Here is a 20,372-nt window from a genome sequence, read left to right as displayed (position 1 = left end):
CATGGTTAATTTTATGTGTCAATTGACTGGGACACAGACTACCCAGATATTCCATCAAACATTACTCTGTTTTTTGATTCAGAATACATCTGAATTGGTAAGCAAAGCAGATTGCCTTCCCCAATGTGGTTGGGCCCAACTAGTCATCTGAAGGCCTGGACAAAACAAAATGGCTGACCCTCCCCTGAGTACTAGCAAATTCCTCCTGCCTGACTGCCTTCAAACTCAAACTGAAACAACAGTCCTTCACCTTCAGGCCTCAGAAAGGAGCTACACCATCAGCTGTTCTGAGTCTCAGGCATTTGGACTCAGATTGGAACTATACCCTCAGCTCGCTCTCAGCTCTAGCTTGCCAACTCACCTTCAGCTTAAGGGGCTTAGGCTCCAAAATGTGAATCATTTCTCATGGTAGTAATCATTTATACTACTACTCATTTATTTCTTTGTATATGTCTATACACATACATACGCATTCTGTTGGTTCAGTTTTCTCTGGACAACTGTAACAGATATAGCATGATTAAGTGCAGGATGAGTGAGAATTTTCTAGAAACATTTGGGATATTGAAAATAAGTGCATAGCATCACTGTTGCTGCCAGCCAATGGCCCCCACCACTACCTACCTGCCTGTCCTAATATTGTAGAGAAACATAGTATGTGTTTTTAAAACTCTGGTTCAAGGCCCATTAGTTGACCTGCATTTTTTAAAAATGGAATATAAAATATCGGTGTGGAACAAATGTAGAGTATGTATTTTCATGAAACTTGTTTCCTGAGTGTATTTGATGGGTTATGAAGTAAAATGTTTTTCTTGATGTGGGTGCTGTTTAAAAAAGTAGAAAACCTTCTCTTTTAGAGAGTCTGGCATTAAGATAGTGGGGGAAGACTGATAGCAGTTGTTGGCTCTCTAATGAGTTCTAAATGACTTTCTAGCCAGTGCTGCTCCTTAATCCAAGTCAGTTACCAACTTCATCTTTTCAAATGCCATCTCAAGTTCTTCCGTGCCACCCAAAATATGGCATGAATGAGGATGGAGTTACACAGGATGCCTGGGCCTCCTCAGAATTGCTGGGAAGCTGCCCTTGATCTTTCCTTCCCTAATGAGCTGTTACCTTTAACCAGTTTAAAGGCTGTAGATGCATTGTTGATGCCTCCTTTTGCTCCAGGTTATTATCTCAGGAAGAACCCATACTTTGTTTCCTTCAGTCATTCATAACTATTTTAAAATTCTCAAATATTTAAAAAGTCCACTTCAATCTTTAAAAAATACTAAATTCTATCCTGTTTTCCCAGCTCAGTCCTGCCTCAGGCTTGGAAGCCATTAGTAGAGTATATGTGTTGGGACAGGCAAAGTCCTTTCTCTGGCTTTTGTTCCCTTTGTCTCTATTCAGGCCAGCTGCTGTTTGGGCCCAAGTAGGATCCAGGAAGGGTTAGAGGGCAGAACCAGAGAAAAAGGAAACTTCTCATTTCTATCAGGTAATGTCATCATAATTTGGGTGTGTCCAAAGCCTATCACTTTCTCCAAGGACACCGTGTATGTGTGTGTGTGTGTGTGTGTGTGTGTGTCTGTGTGTGTGTATTCTTAGGGCACCTTCACACAGGGAACCTCCTTGTGCACCATTCTCAGATGCAGATGGTCTAGTAGCCAACTGACTGCCCTGCTGTAACAGTCTGCTGCCCAGGCTCTTCATCTGTCAAAAGGGGGCCCTTTCAGCCCTGCCAGGGTGTGCACTCATGCTGAAAGATTCTCTTGGTTCTGCTGTTAGGTAGCTATCCTTGAGACTTGTTTTACATGAGAATCAGGCACCCCAAATCTTGTGCTCTCCAAACTCCAAGAGACACGTCAAACCACATCTGTTAAAGTCATCCCCACCCCATCTACCCCTTACTTAGCTTGCAGACTTGCTATATCCTGATGCCCTTTTCAGAAGTCTACAGTCTCCAATACATTCTCCATCATCCCTGCCTCTTGAGGAAGACAGAAGCTCACAAAAGCTTTGGGTCCCTCCAATGCAAATCTTTCATGTATCAGCCCAATTGGCAGCATGTGGAAATACTTTCCAATTTTTGTCCTCGGCATTGGGCCTTAGCTGAAATGGAGATTTAGGAACATCCCCCTCTACCTGCCCTTTGAAATCCAAGTGTTCGTAGACTTTCTCTTTTTATTTCCCTTTATCTTTTCCACCAGATACAAGAAATATCTTTCTATTCAATTACTGAGTACTAGGATTAAACTTTCAGCCCCACTACAATTGTTAGAAGCATCTCAGCTAGCTTGAATAAGGTTCATATATTCCTCAAGCTTGCTTTCTACTTCTCACCTGGCCTCCCCTCCCAAGCTCACCCAAGATTGAGAAGCTAAGATCTGACAGCACCATCACAAGGTATGAGCACTATCTCATGAAAGACCCTAGCCAGCAGGGCATTTCTTTGGTGTCCTCACACTGTTCACCGGTTAAGTTTCCACAAGGCAGCAACTGTAGAAATCACCAAAATCAGAGCAAATCACTTTCCTACTAAAATCCTGAATGGCAGTGCAGTCATTAGATGTCACTAATTACCATGTGCCACAGTCACAGCTGGGCTCAAGTGAAGGAAGACAGCAGAGTTAGCCTACAGCAAGCAATATTGTAGGAAGAAATGGCCATCATTTCCAATTGGCCACCAAGGAGTTTAGTCAGAGAATTTCCATTACCAAGTAGCACTGGCATTGGAGGCACACTGGAAGCCACAGCTATCAGCTTTAACTAAAGGATATGAGGGTGATTTGTGGATTCAGGGCTAATCATATCTTGTGGAGGAAGATAGTCTGTGAGGTAGCCACTACTGACTGTCCTGAGCTGGCACCCTGTCTGTACCACTAGGGGGCCTTGAAAATGCCACCTAATAATTAGGTGTAGTAAACCCATGTCTTTGAGGATGTTTGGGACCAACAAGTAGAAAAGACTTCTCTAAATGTTTCCAGAGAATCGAGGTTCACTTAAGTAAGTGACTCCTGAATATCTTGCTGGCACCCAAGTATGAACAGGTCCACTTTAAAAAAATGTTTGACAGCTTTACTTATTCCATGAACTTAGTATTCACTATCACTATAAAACAAAAACAAAACCCCTAGCTAGGTCACCTATGTTCTCTCATGATGGAGGTTAAGTGCTGGAGTCACCTGGTTTCTCACACACAGCAGGACTCCAACTCAAACCTGCCAAAGCTCCCCCCTCCCCGATTAGGTCCACTCACCTTCACCTCAAGAAGATGTTCTCTGGTAATTCTCACACCCCGTGGGTGTCTCTGACTGACTAACCTGTCACTGAACTCATCTCCTGAGCTTCAGCTACAGGAAACAATAGGCCATATAAGTGACATCAAAAACAAGTGCCCACCATTACTACTAATACTGGGATGTCTTCGAGTCAGCACCAACATACTTGGTGGCACTGAAGCCCATGTCCTCTAAGCCAAATGACATCATATGATAGCAGGCATTAAGCATAGAGAGCTTCCTTCTGGAGCCGCCTGCTCACAAACCCCATGCTAAGAAAATCCCCTTTTCTACTTTACTTATTATAGATTGAATTAAAATGATACATATTACCATCCAGCACTTTTTATAACTGATTCTCCATCCTTCATTCCAATTCCCTGATTCATATCACCACAGTGAACAAATATATCTCAAGAAATACAAGAAATGACTATGGAGTGAAAAGTTTTAGACATGAGGGCTAAAAGTGATGTAAAGTCACTTGTCAAGTAAACAAACATAAGTATCCAGATTAAAAAGCACTCCTACATAGAAGCATGTCAAGTTATTTCAGAGACGATTAAGACTGATAATTCTATGCCTTTTATTCAGTTATTACAGAAAATATTTGATCATTTGTTTCAAAATGTACATTAAAAAATCCATACAAAACTGTAATTTGTTTTAAAACCAGACAGAAACAGTGGAAAAAGGATTTTGAAAAAAGTTCACCAAAAGTAAAACAGACATCCCTCCCCCCAACCCTTTTACATGAAAGCATAAATACGGCAGGTACAAATTTTCCTTGAGTTCCTTGTGGAAATTTGGTCCATAACATGAACAGGCTAAAGTAGAAAAACAAAGACAACTTGTCCACATTTGCATTATGAGTTGCTCAGGGCACCAGCAGCCTCAGTTCATCCTTCAGATGTTTATTTCAGAGGAACTGAAAAGTGAGGTTTGTAGTCTCAACATATAAACACTCGAATCTGCACCCAACAGGACGGTGGTACTCACTCCCACAGCCAGACCTGCTCAGACCTCAGGGCTCTCCACCCAGGGCTGATTCTCCATCCTCTCCACGTGCACAAGAAACTCTGAAACATTTTTACAGAGTGATGGTGACACCACGGGCCTCACACAGATTGTATTCCCAGACGCTGACTTAGATCCCATCCTGAGGATGTTTTTTTCTCCTTTTCAACAGATTTTTTATTTTTAAATATAAAGACTTCTAAGATGATACCACACGTTCTACAAGAGGGCCACAGAAACCCACCCAGCATCATGAGTGACAGCAACATGGGGAAATGGCTGACATTTCTTCTGTAAGGGATGATGACTACCCCTCCCAAAGATCCCTCCTCCCCACCTATTGCAGGGCAATGTAAGGGACAGAAAGGCCTTTGGAAAAGACCACGGGCTGGGAGGGTTATTGCACAACCCGGAAGGGTGGGAATAGGCATGCAGGCAGGTGAGGGGCAGGGAGGAGGTTGTGGCTACTAACACAAGTTCACCCCGATCAGGAGCTGTAGCGGTTCTGCAAGTGCTGGACTAAACTCTCTGTCAAACAGGTAAGGAGTTAGGTCTCTGGACCAGGAAGTACAAGTAAACACCTTCCACAAACTTTGGGAAGTGAAATAGATCAGAAGAGGTTACAGCAAGAGTGCCTTTGTTTCTAATATGGGGTGAGAGGAGACAAAGGTCAGGACTTCTGTGTGAGACAGGGTACAGGGGCTGCAGGGGTAGTGCTGGAGCCTCGGTGCTTCCCTTCACAAGCACAAGGCACAGCTGCCTGCCCTTGGGCCACTCACAGGCTTCTATAGCCCTCCAGCAGGCCAGAAGTGAGCCTCTACAGGGAGAGGCAGAAATGAAGCAGATAACACAGAGCCTACTACTATGTGGGGAGGGTGTCAAAGTAAATGAGGAAAAACTGTTGGTCCGTGTCCCTTTTATATGTACTGTACCGAGTGAGGTATGATGGTGTCCTTGGCTGCATATGCTCAAAGCCCAGAGCCCTGGCAACTGGGGGCTGGCCATACAGTACAAATGAAGGCCACACGGCAACATAAGGCACTTATTACACAAGAACAGATCTGCTTAGGACAAGCACAAAAATTCTACGGGGGTTGCCAAACACTAAAAGGCTACGTAGAGCCTGCAAGTCTGAATGCTTTTTATCTTCAGGGCTGTGCTGATCCAGCCATCTCCATAAAAGAGGACATGAGTGGGAGGTGAGGCCACAAAGGAGGCGTGGTCTTTTCTAGCCTCTCAGGAGGTGTAGTTAATACTCATGCAAACAGGGAGAAGGTGGGAAGCTGGTGAAGGCTTCCTCACAGTGGACCATGGGCCAGAGGGTTCCAATTTATTCTTAGGTTTTCAAATGAACTGATGGTTCTCCAGTAACCACCACTCCTTCTCCTGAGGAAAGACTGTAAGCTCAGGAGCAGGAGAGGAGAAAGACCATCCAACTGCCCTGACTCTTGGGCCCTCAGCCCTCTCCATCAGTGGAGAACAGAGGCCATAAGGGTTTAAGATCCACTTGAGACACTGAAGCCCTTAGACATTAGGGAAGTTAGTTATGTTCAGACAATCCTACCTTTTCCCACCCCAGATATAGGCAAAATAAACAGGAAAGACTGACACCTATCAAAGAAATGCAAACCAAGGCCTTCCACAGCCAAAGGTGTTGGCAAGCCTCTTGTAATTAAAGCTTCCATGGTACGTAACTTTACATTGTGGAATTTTTGGAGGGCATGCAACTTCTTTCTTATTTACCACTGAGACAAAAATCCAGGGGTACTGAGGAAAGAGGTCTGAAAACCTAGATGCACAAACCCACCCCTAGCTTTAGGGTCCCAGGGATTCCAGTCAAGGGAAACACTGTGAAGGTGGCCAGAACACATGTCTCTTTTGATTTAAGAGGTGGTAAACTCCCTTTTCCCCCAGAACCATACACTACCTTCAACAAGAACACATGAAACTTATTAATAGTGCAGCTATCAGTGCCTAGAAGGTAAAAATAACTTTCCCATCACTGAACTTGGGAGAATTGGCAGCAGGGGCTCCTCTATCCACCAAAATGGCCTCCCTCTCCTACCACTGCCATCTGCTGGCATCTGAGTGCAGCTGTACCAGTCAGGGATGTCGAGAGGCAGTGACTGAGGTAGATGAGCATCTTTTCTTTTGCCCTTGGCGGATGGTGCTAAGGTGCCTCTCCAATGGAGGGGTCTGCAGGGCCTGCACAAGTGGCTTGGTGCTTTGGGGATAGGATAGACTAAATAAAAATGAAAACATAGCCACAGTGCCCAAGTTAGTACAAGCTAGCCCAACCTGCTCTCAGGATCAAGTGGAATTGAGTTATTTAAACTCTGGCAACATGGTTTGTGTCAGCTTGCCAAAGTCTTGACTTTGCTGTGACATAAATGTGCCAGGGAGGCAGGTGGGGGAAGGAAATACCCTACATTAACCTCTAAGCATCCACAAACATCCCTGAAGCCCAGGATGGCAAGATGTCAGGAAGAAGAGAAAGATGATGGAAAAATGCACTTTCAAAAAAACTGACCTGCTTTCTAAGGGTACTAAAAAGAAACCCAGGGTAGATCTTTCCAATTCCATGTTTACCCCATGGTCTCAGGGGGTTTTCCTTTTAATGCAGAATAAAATTATACAAACTCCCATGACTGAACCAACCCTTGTCCTTTAGGAAACACTCTAAGTTGACCCCAGCCGCAAGGTTCATGGTACCACGCCCAAGGCATGATACACCTGCAGCACTGGAAGCTTGCAGGAGATGTAAGAAACATGGAGCTGTATCCCGGGACAGAGCAATGAAAACCCACATACAGGAGAACGGGGGCGGCTGGATCCAAGACTTCAGTTGCTCTGCTCACTACCACATCCCTAGGCCTCAGAACACTGCAAGCATGCTCTAAGTATCCACTGGGGGCATGACTCAGCAGCTCAGTCTGACTCACCTGAGGGTAAGAGACCTCCTACAGAAGGCTGGTGAGGCTATGACAGCCAGGGAAGAACCCAGAAGGTCATCTGAGCCAATGCGGGAGGAAGGTGGGTTTAAGAGACTGCTGGCTGGGCTCAATACTCTCTCCATAAGTAGTTCCAGGCCAGGTAAGCATGAACTCAGTTACTGTCTATGTAAGGGCTGTTGGCCTGAAGTGACAAGGGGGTTTCAGATCAGCTCTGCTGAGTCAATACCAAGCTACCTGCTTACCAACATTCTTCTGTGCAGCCCAGAGAAGGGTCAGGGAAGGAGAGGAAGGTTAGAGGAAAATGCACACTCTCAAAAATATTGTCCTACTTTCTAAGGGCAATCCAAAGAAACCAAGGGCAGTCTTTCCAATTCTGTATGCTTACCCCAGACAGAGACAGAAGTCTACAGTGGTGTTTGGAAACAGATCCTTCGGTTACTGATAACTTAAACTTTGTCTACAATGTTCTCCAAGTGACTTGGAGAAGGGGAACTGCCTTGATGAAAAGACCCCTGTCCCCATTTTTTGGATAAAAATCCAAGGTCTGATCTCTACCATGATGTCAAAGAGAGGGCCAGTATGCTAGGTGACATTAGCATTCCTGTGCCACCAAGAACTGCTCCCCGTCGCCTCAGCACAGGGCTCAGGGGTTCTTAATCAGGACCTTTTCAAGCCTACCTCCCCTTCAGGAAGTCCTCGCAAGACAGCTTAAGGACCTGGCAGCCTTGTCTTCAGGTGGAGGGGACAGGAAAGAACATCACAGGGAGGGAGACAGAAGACTTCTGTCAACAGGGCTCTTCTGCTCATCCTCATACAGCTCTCGCTGTAGTTGTGCTTAATAAACATCAGCAAGCGACAAAGATTCCAAAGAACACTCACAAGTAAGGCCAGAGGGCAGATGGCCAGGTGACCCTCTCTGGGGCACCAGGGGACTGGTGTAGGGTGAAGCCCTTGAGGCTTAGTGTTTCTGCAGCTACAGAGATGAAGTCAAGGTAGAAAGTTTGACCTGACAGGGTTGGCTGGTTCTGGACTCCAGACCAGCGCATCTCAGGCAGGTTTGCTAACTGTTTGGTTTTGAGTGCTGGTGAATGGTTGAAGAAACAACAGCGGCTGGCATTGCTGGAGAATGGCACAGGCTGACTCCTGTGTCTCCTGTCGTGTTACCAGTCTGCCTGCTGCTCGGCATGCTTTGCTCTTGCTCTACAAGTGGGAAGACTTGTCCTCCTTTCGCACTTTCCTCCAGAGTGAGTACAGGCTAGTTTCAATACAACTCCAGCACGGGAAGCCCTCTGGAGTCATGGGACCCAACAGAGTTAATACCGTCCTCCTGGATCATGTTGCCATGTCCCAAAGCCAAATGCCTCGGCATTCACAACCAGCAGTGGCTGTTTTGCCTCAAGATGGCGTCTGTAGAACTGGAATCAGACATCTCATCAGTTAATCAGCACCAAGGAGATTAAGATCCAAGAGGGCAGGCCTCTCCTCTTCCTGCCCATCCGCATAAGGACCACCAAGGGGCCTGCTACCAGCCCCACATGAAGCTCCTTGGCACAAGGCTTCCAGATGGACAGGTCCTGGGAGTGATGGACAGGACCACAATCTTAGCTCCCTCCCATGGTAAAAACCAGACACAGAAAAATTGCACATTAACGTGAAATAAAGAAGAAGAAAAAGCAGCAGCCACGAAGGAAGAGAAAAAAGAGGTGAGAAGAAGAATAACCATGAGGATCTAGGTTTCTAGAAAACCCAACACAGGACAGAGGTGAGGCCGTAAGTGGCTTGAGGGAGTGACAGAAGAAGATTTTTGGCTTTATTGAGAATGGTTTATGGAAGAATAAGAAGAGAAAGCCAAGAAGAAACAGAAACCCCCCCTCTCTGAAGACAGGTTTCTGCTATTTGAGACGGAGCATGTCAAGGAGGAAGGAGGAGGCAGTGTTGGGGGCCTGGGTTCCTTGCCTCCCTGTTGGGCCCCCACCAAGAGGATTCCTGTTCTCAGCACTTTGGCCTTAAGGAGACTTGAGTTTCTTAGTCCGTGGGGATGTTCCATTCTCTGCTTTCACAACTCCATTTTCATGATAACCTGGGAAGTGGAAAGAGACAGACATATGTGGGGTTTCTGCCAGGACTGAAGCAGGAGAATGAAGGATCGGGGCAGATCAAGGAGTGGGGCCACTCAGCCCTCCTGATGCACCCCCAAGAGCCAAAGTGGGCATTGGGCAGCAGTTTCCTATAGCAAACAGAAGTGCTGACAGCTCTGGGTAGGTTTCTGCTTTCCCCAGTATCTTAGACAAATGGCTCCATTTGAGGTGCTAGGTTACTGATTGTGCTTAAGCTTGGGGCTGGGGATGACACACAGAAACACGGTATCAGGTAGCTGCTCTCCTGCCCAGGCCTGGGGCTGAAGTGAGAGCTCCCTGGAGTCACCTAAATGATGCCAGTGCCCACAGTTCCTTTCAGGCTTCTACGGGGCACCAACTCATTTCAGCAATAGCTCCTAAGAATGGGGGCAACAGAGAGAGGGTACAAAAGGCTTTAGGGAAAGGCCTTACTCAGATGCCTCACACTCCTCTGGCAGAAAAATTGTGCTCTTTTATTGTTGTGGAAAAGACTTCCATGTGCTTGATCCAAATCAAATAGGCACTTCAGAGGCAGCCTCTGGCCACTCCCCCACCCCCAGGCCTCCTCCTCACATCCAGCTGTGCACGTGTCTGCTTCAAACACACAAGCCCTTGCCAAGCAGGCAGCTGCCTGGAGAAAGGCAGGTGAGTCAGAAAACAGATCCCAGTGCAGACAAGCTCCCAGGCTGGACAGGAAGTGAAGGGCTGGGAATGCTCAGGGACCTATGGGGGTAGGTGATAAGTGGGGTGTGTGTAGGGGCCAAAGGACAGGTAGGTGTCCCACCCCTGCCACCCACCTAGCACTGTGTCATTGTGAGTCATTCCTGAACAGAGAAGGAGCCAACAATCCAGGAAGCAGAGGCAGGCCGAGATGCAGAACACAAGGGCAGGTGAGGACACAGCAGGGCACTGTGTAGCACAGGGCATGGGTGGGGGTGGCAGCAGCAGCAGCAGCAGCAGAACTTGGCTGGGCTCCAGAAACCACCCTGAGGACATGTTTCCCGCCAGGGGTCCCCACCCAGCACAGCCCTGCCCCACAGTGGCCTGGGATCCTGGCCTAGTTAGGGCCAGCCCTGCCCACACTCTGTCCTTGGCCCATGCCCAGCCACGCGCCAGTCACAGAGCCCCAGGCCCAGGGAAATAGTCAGGAAGGAGGAACCAGCAAGACTCGTGTGTGGCGTGCCCAAGAGCCGCCAGCTCCTCCCCACCCATCCCAGACAGACCTCACCCTCTCTTAGCCTCGGGCCCTGGCACTCACCAGATTCTCTCTTGATGAGCCTGGCTGGAAGCCTTGGGGCAGCTGGGACTCTCCTCTTGGCGCTCTGCTCATTCCAGTATTCCCGCCAGTGCCTCAGCTGGGAGTGGATGAAGCGCCACATGAGCCAGGCCTGGGCAGCACACACCAGCAGTAGCATGCAGAGCCTGTGAGGCAGAGAAGCTGGCTTGAGGGCGGGGCTTAGACCAGAGTCCTCAGATGGGGAGATAAGGCCTGGACTGTACGGCTTCCATGGCCAATCCCCTCACATTGCCACTATCATTAGGAAGAGCATGTGCTGTGGTCATTGTACTAGCACACTTCAGCAATGCTGAAGTAAGAGAGACAGGAAGGAGGTGGTTATGCATCAAGCTCCACAATCACACTACTCTCATGCCTAGGGGGAGCCTCATATCCATAGCACAGAGTAAGGCTAATATAAACTCCACAGATATGGGTAGAATTCAAATGACTGAATTATGATATACCTGAAATAATTCTGAGAGTGGCTTCTCATCCAGCATGTCACTTAAAAGAGCAGCAACCTTGGACAGTCACACCTTCCAAGGCCTGTATACTCATGGTAGCATATGGCTTCTGGTTGTTTCCCTTGACCACCGGCCAACCTCTGGATGATAGGGGTTTAAAGAGTCCTCACATGGTTGTAAGGATCAACTGAAAGACCAGACGTAAAACCTCTTGTGCACCACAAAGTGTTGCACAAAGGTAAGAGAATTTGTATTTGGATTGAGATCCTGACTGCAGTCTGAGCAAACCAGAGCCAGGAAGTAAAGAAGGTTTTGAGGGAAGCAGAAGGCTGGTATCTCCTCTCCCCTCAGGCCTGATGTTCAGAGATTTCCAGCTAAACCTCAGCATTTGGGAGACTCAAAGGTCTGCTGCCTCTTGACCTTCTGCAGGAGTTGTGCCAAGTTCAGAAGGTTCCTGGCAGCTCTCAGGGAGCCCTGATTCATCACCTTGGGCTTCTGCCCAACTCACCTGCAAAGCAAGGTGTTGAAGTTCCCTTTCTCAGGGTCAAATGCCTGGTTTTCCATGCGAGCCAGTCCAAAGCCAATGGCCAGTACAGCGAGGGTGAGAATGAAGAGGCGTGTGACCCCAAACACAGCAGCCCAGGCATTAAACCTACTCACAGATGCAGAAAACAGATGTTAATCTTTACGGCTCTTGAAAGAACCTTCACTCAGACCCTGAGTGGGAAGAGGACTCAAAGAGGGCCTAGTAAGGTACTTGAGAGGTATCTTCAATAAGATGCTCCCCCACCACCAAAAAACCTTAGGTGCAGCCTGCAGACAAGTAAGCACGTAAACCCAGGACAAGAGCCTCTACCCGCTCAGGTCTCAGGGGAGGCCCATGTTCCTAAGGCCTCTGAGTGGGCCAGTCCCTGGCAGCTCTACTTACAGTTTCTCATTGTTTTCGTCTGCGAAGTAGAAGAGTCGTGCCATGTGGAAGAGGAACTCAGTGGAGTACTGCAAAAGCAGCAAGATCAGGCCCAGGCGGCTCAGGCTGCAGACAAAAGATGAGCTTTACCCTCCCCACAAGCAGAAACCATGGCCCCATCTTTTCCTAGGCTGTCCCGTGTGCCTGGACACTGCTTTCTACTCCACTTGCTAGGTGGGCCCTGATTCATCCTTTAAGATTCAGGTTAGCTATTGCACTTTTCGGAGTTTTTCCCAAAGCCTAACCTCCCTCGGCTCTTCCCTGCCCTATCTGGGTCAGGTGCCCTTGTCTGTTCCCACCATGGACCTGACATAGGCTCTTCATAGCACTCACTCATCATCCTGCTAGAACCAAGCACATAAAAGGTGCTCAGAACAACTGTGCAGAGGTTGGAAACATGAAGGGTTCCTGCTATGTGATGTCATTATCCCAGTCCTTCAGACTGAGAGTGGGGAAGCAGGAGGCACTTTTCCTGTGTGGTGCTCCTGCAAAACCATTGGGGAGATGGTGCAGAGTGGTTTTCTTAGACCCATGCTACATGTGACCCATGAGCATCCAATACCAGGTAGAGCTGGCACACACAGCCTGCACCCCTCCAAGGCCCATCCAGGAAGTGACTTGGCTCTAGGCCTCTCTGGGAGACCAGAGGTTGAGCAATGCTACCCTCCTGGACTCTATTAACCCAACCCAGTCATTCCCACAGGATGCCTGCTGTGAGAACCCAGGAGACAGGGGCTCGCAGACCTCCAGGCACTAGCAAAAGTTATACATAGCAAGCACTCAAATGACAGTCTAGAGGAAGTATAGGGAGCTCAACCCTATGTGGATAAAGCTCAGGTGAAGTCCAAATTATAAATGAAATGACCTTTTCATCCTACATAAAAGAGACCCTCAAGATCAAACTCTAGGGCTAGGGTGTGGCTCAGAGGTAGAACGCTTGCCTAGCATGTATGAGGTTCTAGGTTCGATCCTCAGAACTGCATATAAATAAATAAAGATAAAGGTCCATCAACAATTAAAAAAAAAAAAAAAGAAAAGATCAAACACTATAGCAACTCTGTGTACTCCAGAACAATCAAGCAGTAAACTACTCTCCATGACATTATAAACCAAAGAGAAGGGAATCCTAGGGTCACGGGCTCAAGCAGCACTTGGACACTGAGGTGGAAGCCCAGCTTCAGGCTACCTTTAACCTGCAAAGTCATGGTTCAAGGGCCAGCATCTGTCAAATCTTCTCTGGTTTTCTTCAGGTTGAGGCTATCACTCTCTGACTTCCCATGGCTGGTGAAACAGACCTTATTATAGTGCTCATCACAGTAAATTGTCCTTACAGTAAATTGTCTATATCTCTCCTACCAGATAGAGAATGAACCACTGAAGATCAAACAATATTCCATTATCCTTCTCTGCGTCCCCATGTCTTAGCATGGTACCTGGTACACAGAGGGCATCTAATCAATGCCTTCTAATTGAATGATTGTGAATAGCAGAGACATAAGAAGGAAAGGAACTCTGGTGGCTCAAGGTCTCACTCACTTTAAGAGGTATGCTCCAGCTATGTGGATCAGGTACAGGCAAATGTACTGGAGCTGGCGGGGAATCTCCTCCTGGAAACAAGAGCAGCAGACAGTAAACTTGTCCCTTCCCTACCTGAGGATGCAGGGAATGCAGAGAAAGTGTGAGGGCCAGGTCCCCCTAACCCTCCAGGACTGGGTGGCTTTAACTCATAGTACATGTCACATCAGAGTCCGTCGTGCTGGGCTGCTGCAAAGTTTAAGGGTGAGGCAGCAGCTACGGGTCTCGTGTCAGAGGGCAAGGTGTGGACTGAGAAGTAGAACATGGGGACTGGGGAAGAGGGCTTTTGGAAATAATTCAGAGTGAAACAATTTTTTTTTAAAAGCTGTGGAAGTGGCAAACATCTCTCCAGGATCTTGACATTAGATTTTGCCCAAATCCACACTCCTGGAAGAGGCAGGCAAGAGACTGACACTGGTGGCAGGTTCCAAAAGGCACTGCCACAGAGGCTGAGTCAGCATTTACCTCAAGCACCAAACACCCCATCACCAGCCCACACCCTGTGCTCTGGAGGAAGGGAAGGGAGGCAGACAAAGGGAACACAGGAGGGGAGTGGAGAATGAAGGAACTCCCTGGGGCGGCAGGAAAAGCACATACTCACCTTCCGTACCTTCTGGAAGTAAAGCTCGGGAAGTGCATGCAACCAGTAGGCCAGCTGGCACAGGTAGAAAAACTTCACCTGGAAGCTGGAGAAGAGGGAGGAGTCTCAAAGAGGGTACAGCACCACATTCTGCTGGTACTTGCCAAGCACACAGGTCCAGGAGCTAGGGGGCAAGGCCTGCCACCACTACATCCACAGTGGCCATGCCATATACAAGACCATCTAAAGGGACATGTAAAGTCCATGGAAGAAAAAAGCAGTATCACAAGTGTACAAAGGAGGAGGAGTTCTTCAGCCTCCAGAAGGGAAAGCTGAGGAAGGCGCTGATTCCAGGGCACTTTGGATGGACATGGTGACCATAGAAGACAATGAACAATGGCTGGATTAAAGCAGCAAAGGAAGATCTAGCTCAGCTCTACATTCTTTGCTATTGTTGCTCTGAAAGGTCACAGGAGAGGCAAAAAGTGGCCTCCTGGAAACTAGAGATGGGCCTGAGACATGGCAGCACCAGAGAGGCACGGGATGTTGCCTCTGACAGAGCATCAGCCACAGATGATGGACAGGAAGATGTGCTGTGAATGGCACAAAGCCAAAAGACTCTGTGGGGAGTTCTACTTTGTATCTATGAGTTTAGGTGCCTCTGTGGGAAGAGCCAGTGCAGGTGACATTTCACTTGGGGATTCTCTGGGAGGAAACAGCCATACACAGGCCTACTGTCCACAACACCATGCCTCAATAGGTTCAGGACATGATCTGGTCCTCATGCCAGTTGGCCCTGTAATGTTCTGGCCACACTGTGGGATGAGAAGTCAGGGGACCACTTGCTCCTCCCTGGGGACCAGGCACAAGAATACTCACGAGAGGTACACATGCGGGTAGTCTTCCCAGAGGCTTCTTGGGTTTGTTAAGTATCCTTCCTGTGGTGGGTGAGAAGAGAGCACTTAGAGATGTGAACATGGGACCTACTGGGGTCCTGTCACTGGTCCAGGGGTCATGGCTGCACCCAACCCCCACGTGCTGAAAAGAGTAAGGAACAGGAAATGTGAAGACATAGAATGCCTATACTGGGCCCCACTGGCTCTCTTCCACCAGTGAAAGCCATGATCTAGTGGGAAGTGCCATGTTCAGGGTCTGGACACCTGGGTATGAATGTGGACCTGACATGTACCAGCTGTCTCTACCAAACAGTTCATTTGTTCCCATAAGCTGTAAAATGAGGTTATGAATACCATCTCAGAAGAGTTACTGTTGGAAATCAACCTGATAGTTCCTGGACAATGTCTAGTACGATGCCTGGCCTGTAGGCACTCAGAAAATGCTTACAGAATGAATAAACACGTACTAGAATCAACTTCCACTGGAAAACTGAAAGCTGAGAGTGACTTTTCAGATCACCATAAATAAGAACAACAGCAGGGCCCTGCAAACCTCACTGTGTATCAGGACTCTGACCCCCATCTTATGTTGCATCATGATTGCCACGTGTCTCCAACACTCTAGTGAAGTTCCATCACACTAGAGCATTTTCTTGCTCTCCTTTATGTCCCTAACAAGTAGCCCCATACCCTATACACAGAGGGGGAAGTAACCTGAAAACCTTCCCATCACACAACATCCAGAAATGGAATATAACAAATATGCTTTTAATAGGAAAGCAGAGCTCACAAGAAAATAAAGGAAACCCCACCCCCACCTCCAGAACCCAAAGAAACAGGGAACTAGAAGCCAGAGCAGTAAGTGACCTGTAGCAGCCCAGAAGGCACAGTCTTAGGACCAGGGTTGTAGTGCCCATACAGAAGACAGTGCCTTGGGAGATGGAACCCAAGATGCTAGTATGAAATGAGGACCCTTGAAGGGCTACAACCTCAGAAAAAAGCAGTCTAGAAGGTGTTGCTGATCCAAAAAAAAAAAAAAAAAAAAAGTCTGCTTAGTCAGGCCAAGGACGAAAATTTGCCCCAAATACCCACAATGTCAGGTTTGCTCTCGCCTGGGTCTGGAGTTCAAACCACCTCGGTGATTCAGGAACCACCAGGCTGATAAATCAGTACTAACAGCATGTTGTAGTCCAGTGATACCCTGAGGACATACCATCACCTAAGGATACATGGGATTCCCACAGATAAACCCTTGAAATATAAAAAATGAGCTTATAATCCAAGATTGTAAAACATAGAAGGAAAAAGTCCACCTTCAGCAAGAATCAACTGACACAGAGTCCAATAACAATATGTTAGTTGAATAAATGAATGATGGATGCTTTAAACAATTTTTTCTGGGGGAAAAAAAAACAAGGGCTCTTGTTTGTTACTCAGAGAAGTTTAGATTAGTATGACCTCTTGAAGACAGAAGGAAATGGAATAGAGAGAAAAGATCTGAAATGAGATGGTTTTTCAGTAGCACAGCTAAAAATCTAAGCTAGGCCACCAATTTCCTGGTTCTAGAACTCCAAGAAGGTTACTTCAGTAATCAGAAAATCAGTTAAGCTGGTAGCTGTATGGTTTAGACGTGGTATCCCCCAAAAGCTCATATATGAGACAATGCAAAGTTCAGAGGAGAAATGATTGGGTTATATCCTTAACCTAATCAGTGATTAACTGAGTGGTAACTGGTGGCAGGTGGGGTGTGGCTGGAGGAAGTGGTTCATTGGGGATATGGCTATGAGGTATATATTTGTAGCTGGCAAGTGGAGACCTCTCTCTCTGTTTTCTGATCATCATGTGAGATGTTTCCCTCTGCCACACTCTTCTGCCATGATGTTCTGTCTCACCTTAAGCCCCAAGGAATGGAGCTTACTGTCTTATGTATGGAGACTTCTGAAACTGTGAGCCCTGAATAAGCCTTTTTCCTTCTACAATTGTGCTGGTGGAATCTTTTAGTCACAGTGGTGAAAAAGCTGTCTACAACAGTGGATTTGATGAGAAAACTGAGAACCTTGACTGTTTGCTCCAAAGGTAAGAGCAGGGGTTTTACAATGCTCAGGGGGATGAGAAGGTCAACTGGTTTAGTGAGAAGCACTCCAGTCTACTGTCTGTTGGATCTGAGATTGTATTTCCAACTGAGGCCTGATCCATCTTCAATCACTAACTGCCCTCTGGCCTATCATTCTGTGTACAATCCACACTGCCCCAGTGCCATAACTTGGGACCCCATGAGCACAATGACCTGATAGACCCAATCAGATACACATCCCAATGCAGTCACAATAACTTACAATGGAAGGAAAAGTCTCACTCAAACCCTATGGCCGCAATTACAATCTCTTCTCACACCTCCACCCCACTCCCTTGATCACACACAGTGGCAGTGAGCTCTTTCACACACCCACATTGGTGCTACCCATTCGCCTCCCCTTTCTGCCATTAACACATCAGATCTGACCCCAGGCACAGTGACACCTGGTCTTCCACACTCTCTTGCTTCCTTCCAGGGAAATCAGAGGGGTGAGAACAACCCTTCCTAGAGGAAGCAGCAATGCACTTCACAGGAAAAATGGTACTTCTGGGACTGAGGTGGAAGAGGTGCTTCTGCCAAAAAAAAAAAAAAAAAAAGATGGGCCAAGAAAAGCAGCTCTGTGAGAATGCCGCAGCCTGCAGGGTCTTGTGACTTGCAAATGGGAACCCCCTCTGCTTGGCCTCTTCACTTAAGAGACAAAGAGGTCAGAATCTGGAAGCCAACACGCCAAGAAAACTCTCCAGAAAAATGCTGCCTTCTTGCGAATATCCAGTCCACTGGGACTGGAGGAGGATGGGCGGAGGGAGGAAAGCTGAGAGCGCCAGAGGAAAAATGACTCACTGCTCTGAGAACAGCCTTTTCCAGACCTCTGTCCAGGCAGCTGTCTGAGGGAGAGCTGGGCTGGGCCACCTCTGAGCTTAGACATGCCAAGACACCTGAGTTCCTGAGGGCCACAGAGGCACAGCAAGCACCTGTAACTCCTTCTGAACCCCATCCGTCCAAGGCCTCTGCAGATGGTTTGGGGGAGTTCTTGAAATCCTCTGTTCTCTTGTGACTCTGCATATCAACTCATAAGCTAAGCAAGGCCTCAGCATGCTGGAGCGATTCCTTCTGCTTCCACAACAGCCTTCCTTTCTGGGGAATGATCAGAAAGAACCGCAAAAACAGCAGAAGCCAGACATAATCCAGCCAGTTGCTAGAATCAGGCGTTCCCTATATTATTTGTTCATCAGGAACAACCATGTGCTACAAATCTGCTCCAAGGTGACTAGTCTATTAGTAGCAACCAGTACTGACACTAATTCCCCTCCACCAGATTCTCACTGACCAGTGGGTTTTAGGTTTTAAAATATGAAAGTCAGACATACCAAAGAAGTCAGGCAAATGCTCACCCACCCTGCATTCTCCAGTGGAGTTTTATTATGGTATTTTTTTCCTCTTTTCCCCTGAACAACGAATAATATATCAAAGATAAATTGAAAGTCAAAGGTTGATGTTCTTATTTGGTTGGTCCAGCCATACTCCCATCACTCTGACTGCACATATACTAGAAAAATGCCTAAATCAAACACAAAATAAAACTGGTATTTTTGGTAAGAGGGATTTGGGATATATTTTTCCGTTTAACTTTTTTGTATTACTTTAAAAACATGATCGTCTATGATGTTTATGAAAATCATCAATTCATTACATAAAAAATTGTTGAAGGCTAGAGAAATAAGATCATGTGCAGCCTATTCATTCCTCACAGCCAATATTTAATGAGCACTTAGTATACGTCAGGCACTCTATAAAGGGTATAGCATAAGCACGGTGCCTGCTAGCAAATAGCTCAGGGTCCAGTGTGAGGCAGGCACAGAGAACTACACATGAACCAGAAGAACACCAGTAATGGGTGCAATGCATAAAATGCAAATGAGGGGCATTCTGTGAGCAGGTAACACTTAGGAGGAGACTGGATAGCAAGAAGGAGATGGCCATGTGATGCCTGTGGAAATAGCACTTGAGCAGAGGAACCACTAGTACATAGTCTAGGAAACAGAAATGGCCAAAACAGTAAGAGGAACAAAGGTGGACACAGCAGGGCTGTGTCCCCTCAGATCAGACCAGTTAGGCCAGTAGGGCCCATATGACATGAGTGAGGGGGAAAAAACCCAATTTTACTTCAGCTATGAGAAGAGCTTTTAAGCAGGGTAAATGCATGATTTTACCTGGGTTTTGTACAGATCCATCTGGTAGAGCAGTTAATGGGTTGGGGCAGGGGGGCACAGAGTGGACACAGCCTCCCTCTGGAAGGAGGACATTCAGTGTGCAGGTGAGAAATAACAGGCACTCAGGATTTACGACCTCGACACTGCTGACATCTGGATCAGAAAACTCTTGGCTGTGGGATTTGTCCTCTTCAGTGAAGGGTATTTGGTAGCATTCCCGAGCTCCACCTACTGTGTGTCAGCAACCTGTTGCCAGGTGTCCCCAAAGGAACAAATTCCTAGACCACTGGGCAAGGGGTAGCTATACAGGTAGAAAGCAACAGACAGAATTTCAATGTGTTCTGGGGCACAGAGCTGTTGGACCCACTGATGAGCTGACTGGAAAATTAAAGAAAGAGAAGAATCATGAAAAATTTTCATCATAAGAGAAAACTCTTGAGTTTAAAAAAACTAGCGTTTTTTTTTACTCCTTTTATAGAATTCCTCTTGCTCCTCCATCACTTTCCTCCCATGCAGATAATGAGGCAAGGAGTCTAGCGATGTTACTAAGAGGTAGGATCTGTATGTTTCCCTGATCTCTATGTCCTGCTGAACGTGCTGAGTGGAGAACTGCTCTCACCACCCAACATAAAAGACTGTTTGGAATTTCCCCAAGAAAAGCCCTCCATGCTTCCAAACTAATTTCCATCATCCTTTTCTAGTCTGTAAAGGACCGAGAAGCAAGACAACAGTTGAGTGCTTCACAAGCTAAAAAGGGTATTGTAACTTCGCTCTGGCCTCCAAATCTGCCCCCCATGTGTCACAGCTAGGGTGGAATGTCTGGGGGTGAGGCTGAAAGGGTAAAGTGAGTCACAGATGAGGCAATATTTCCCATGAAAGATCAGTTGAGTTACATGTCCTTGGGTATCCTGAGGCCATTCTACCTCAAAGCAGCTAAGGTCTCCAGAGGTTAGCATGAACTCACTGGGGGTGGGGA

General features: G+C 47.1%; 1 protein-coding gene across 2 annotated transcripts in view; it reads right to left on the bottom strand.

The window, feature by feature from the left end:
* Positions 1-3,829: 3,829 nt before the first annotated feature.
* The window catches only part of Tram2 (translocation associated membrane protein 2), a 79,865-nt gene continuing 63,322 nt past the window's right edge, over positions 3,830-20,372 (bottom strand). Inside the window, exons 5-11 of one of the 2 annotated variants that reach the window (XM_076858605.2) lie at positions 15,093-15,151; positions 14,235-14,319; positions 13,595-13,665; positions 12,020-12,124; positions 11,600-11,743; positions 10,607-10,770; positions 3,830-9,311 (exon numbers count right to left, since the gene is read on the bottom strand). In XM_076858605.2, coding sequence (XP_076714720.1) covers positions 9,238-9,311; positions 10,607-10,770; positions 11,600-11,743; positions 12,020-12,124; positions 13,595-13,665; positions 14,235-14,319; positions 15,093-15,151 — 702 coding nt within the window. In that variant the 3' untranslated portion in view covers positions 3,830-9,237. The remainder of the gene's footprint in view (positions 9,312-10,606; positions 10,771-11,599; positions 11,744-12,019; positions 12,125-13,594; positions 13,666-14,234; positions 14,320-15,092; positions 15,152-20,372) is intronic. The other variant, XM_076858607.2, reaches the window with a different exon arrangement.

The sequence above is a fragment of the Callospermophilus lateralis genome, chromosome 6 (assembly GCF_048772815.1).
Source record: "Callospermophilus lateralis isolate mCalLat2 chromosome 6, mCalLat2.hap1, whole genome shotgun sequence".
Taxonomy (NCBI): Eukaryota; Metazoa; Chordata; class Mammalia; order Rodentia; family Sciuridae; genus Callospermophilus; species Callospermophilus lateralis.
The sequence above is the reverse complement of the archived record's forward strand: the minus strand, read 5'-3'. Positions and strand labels throughout refer to the sequence as shown.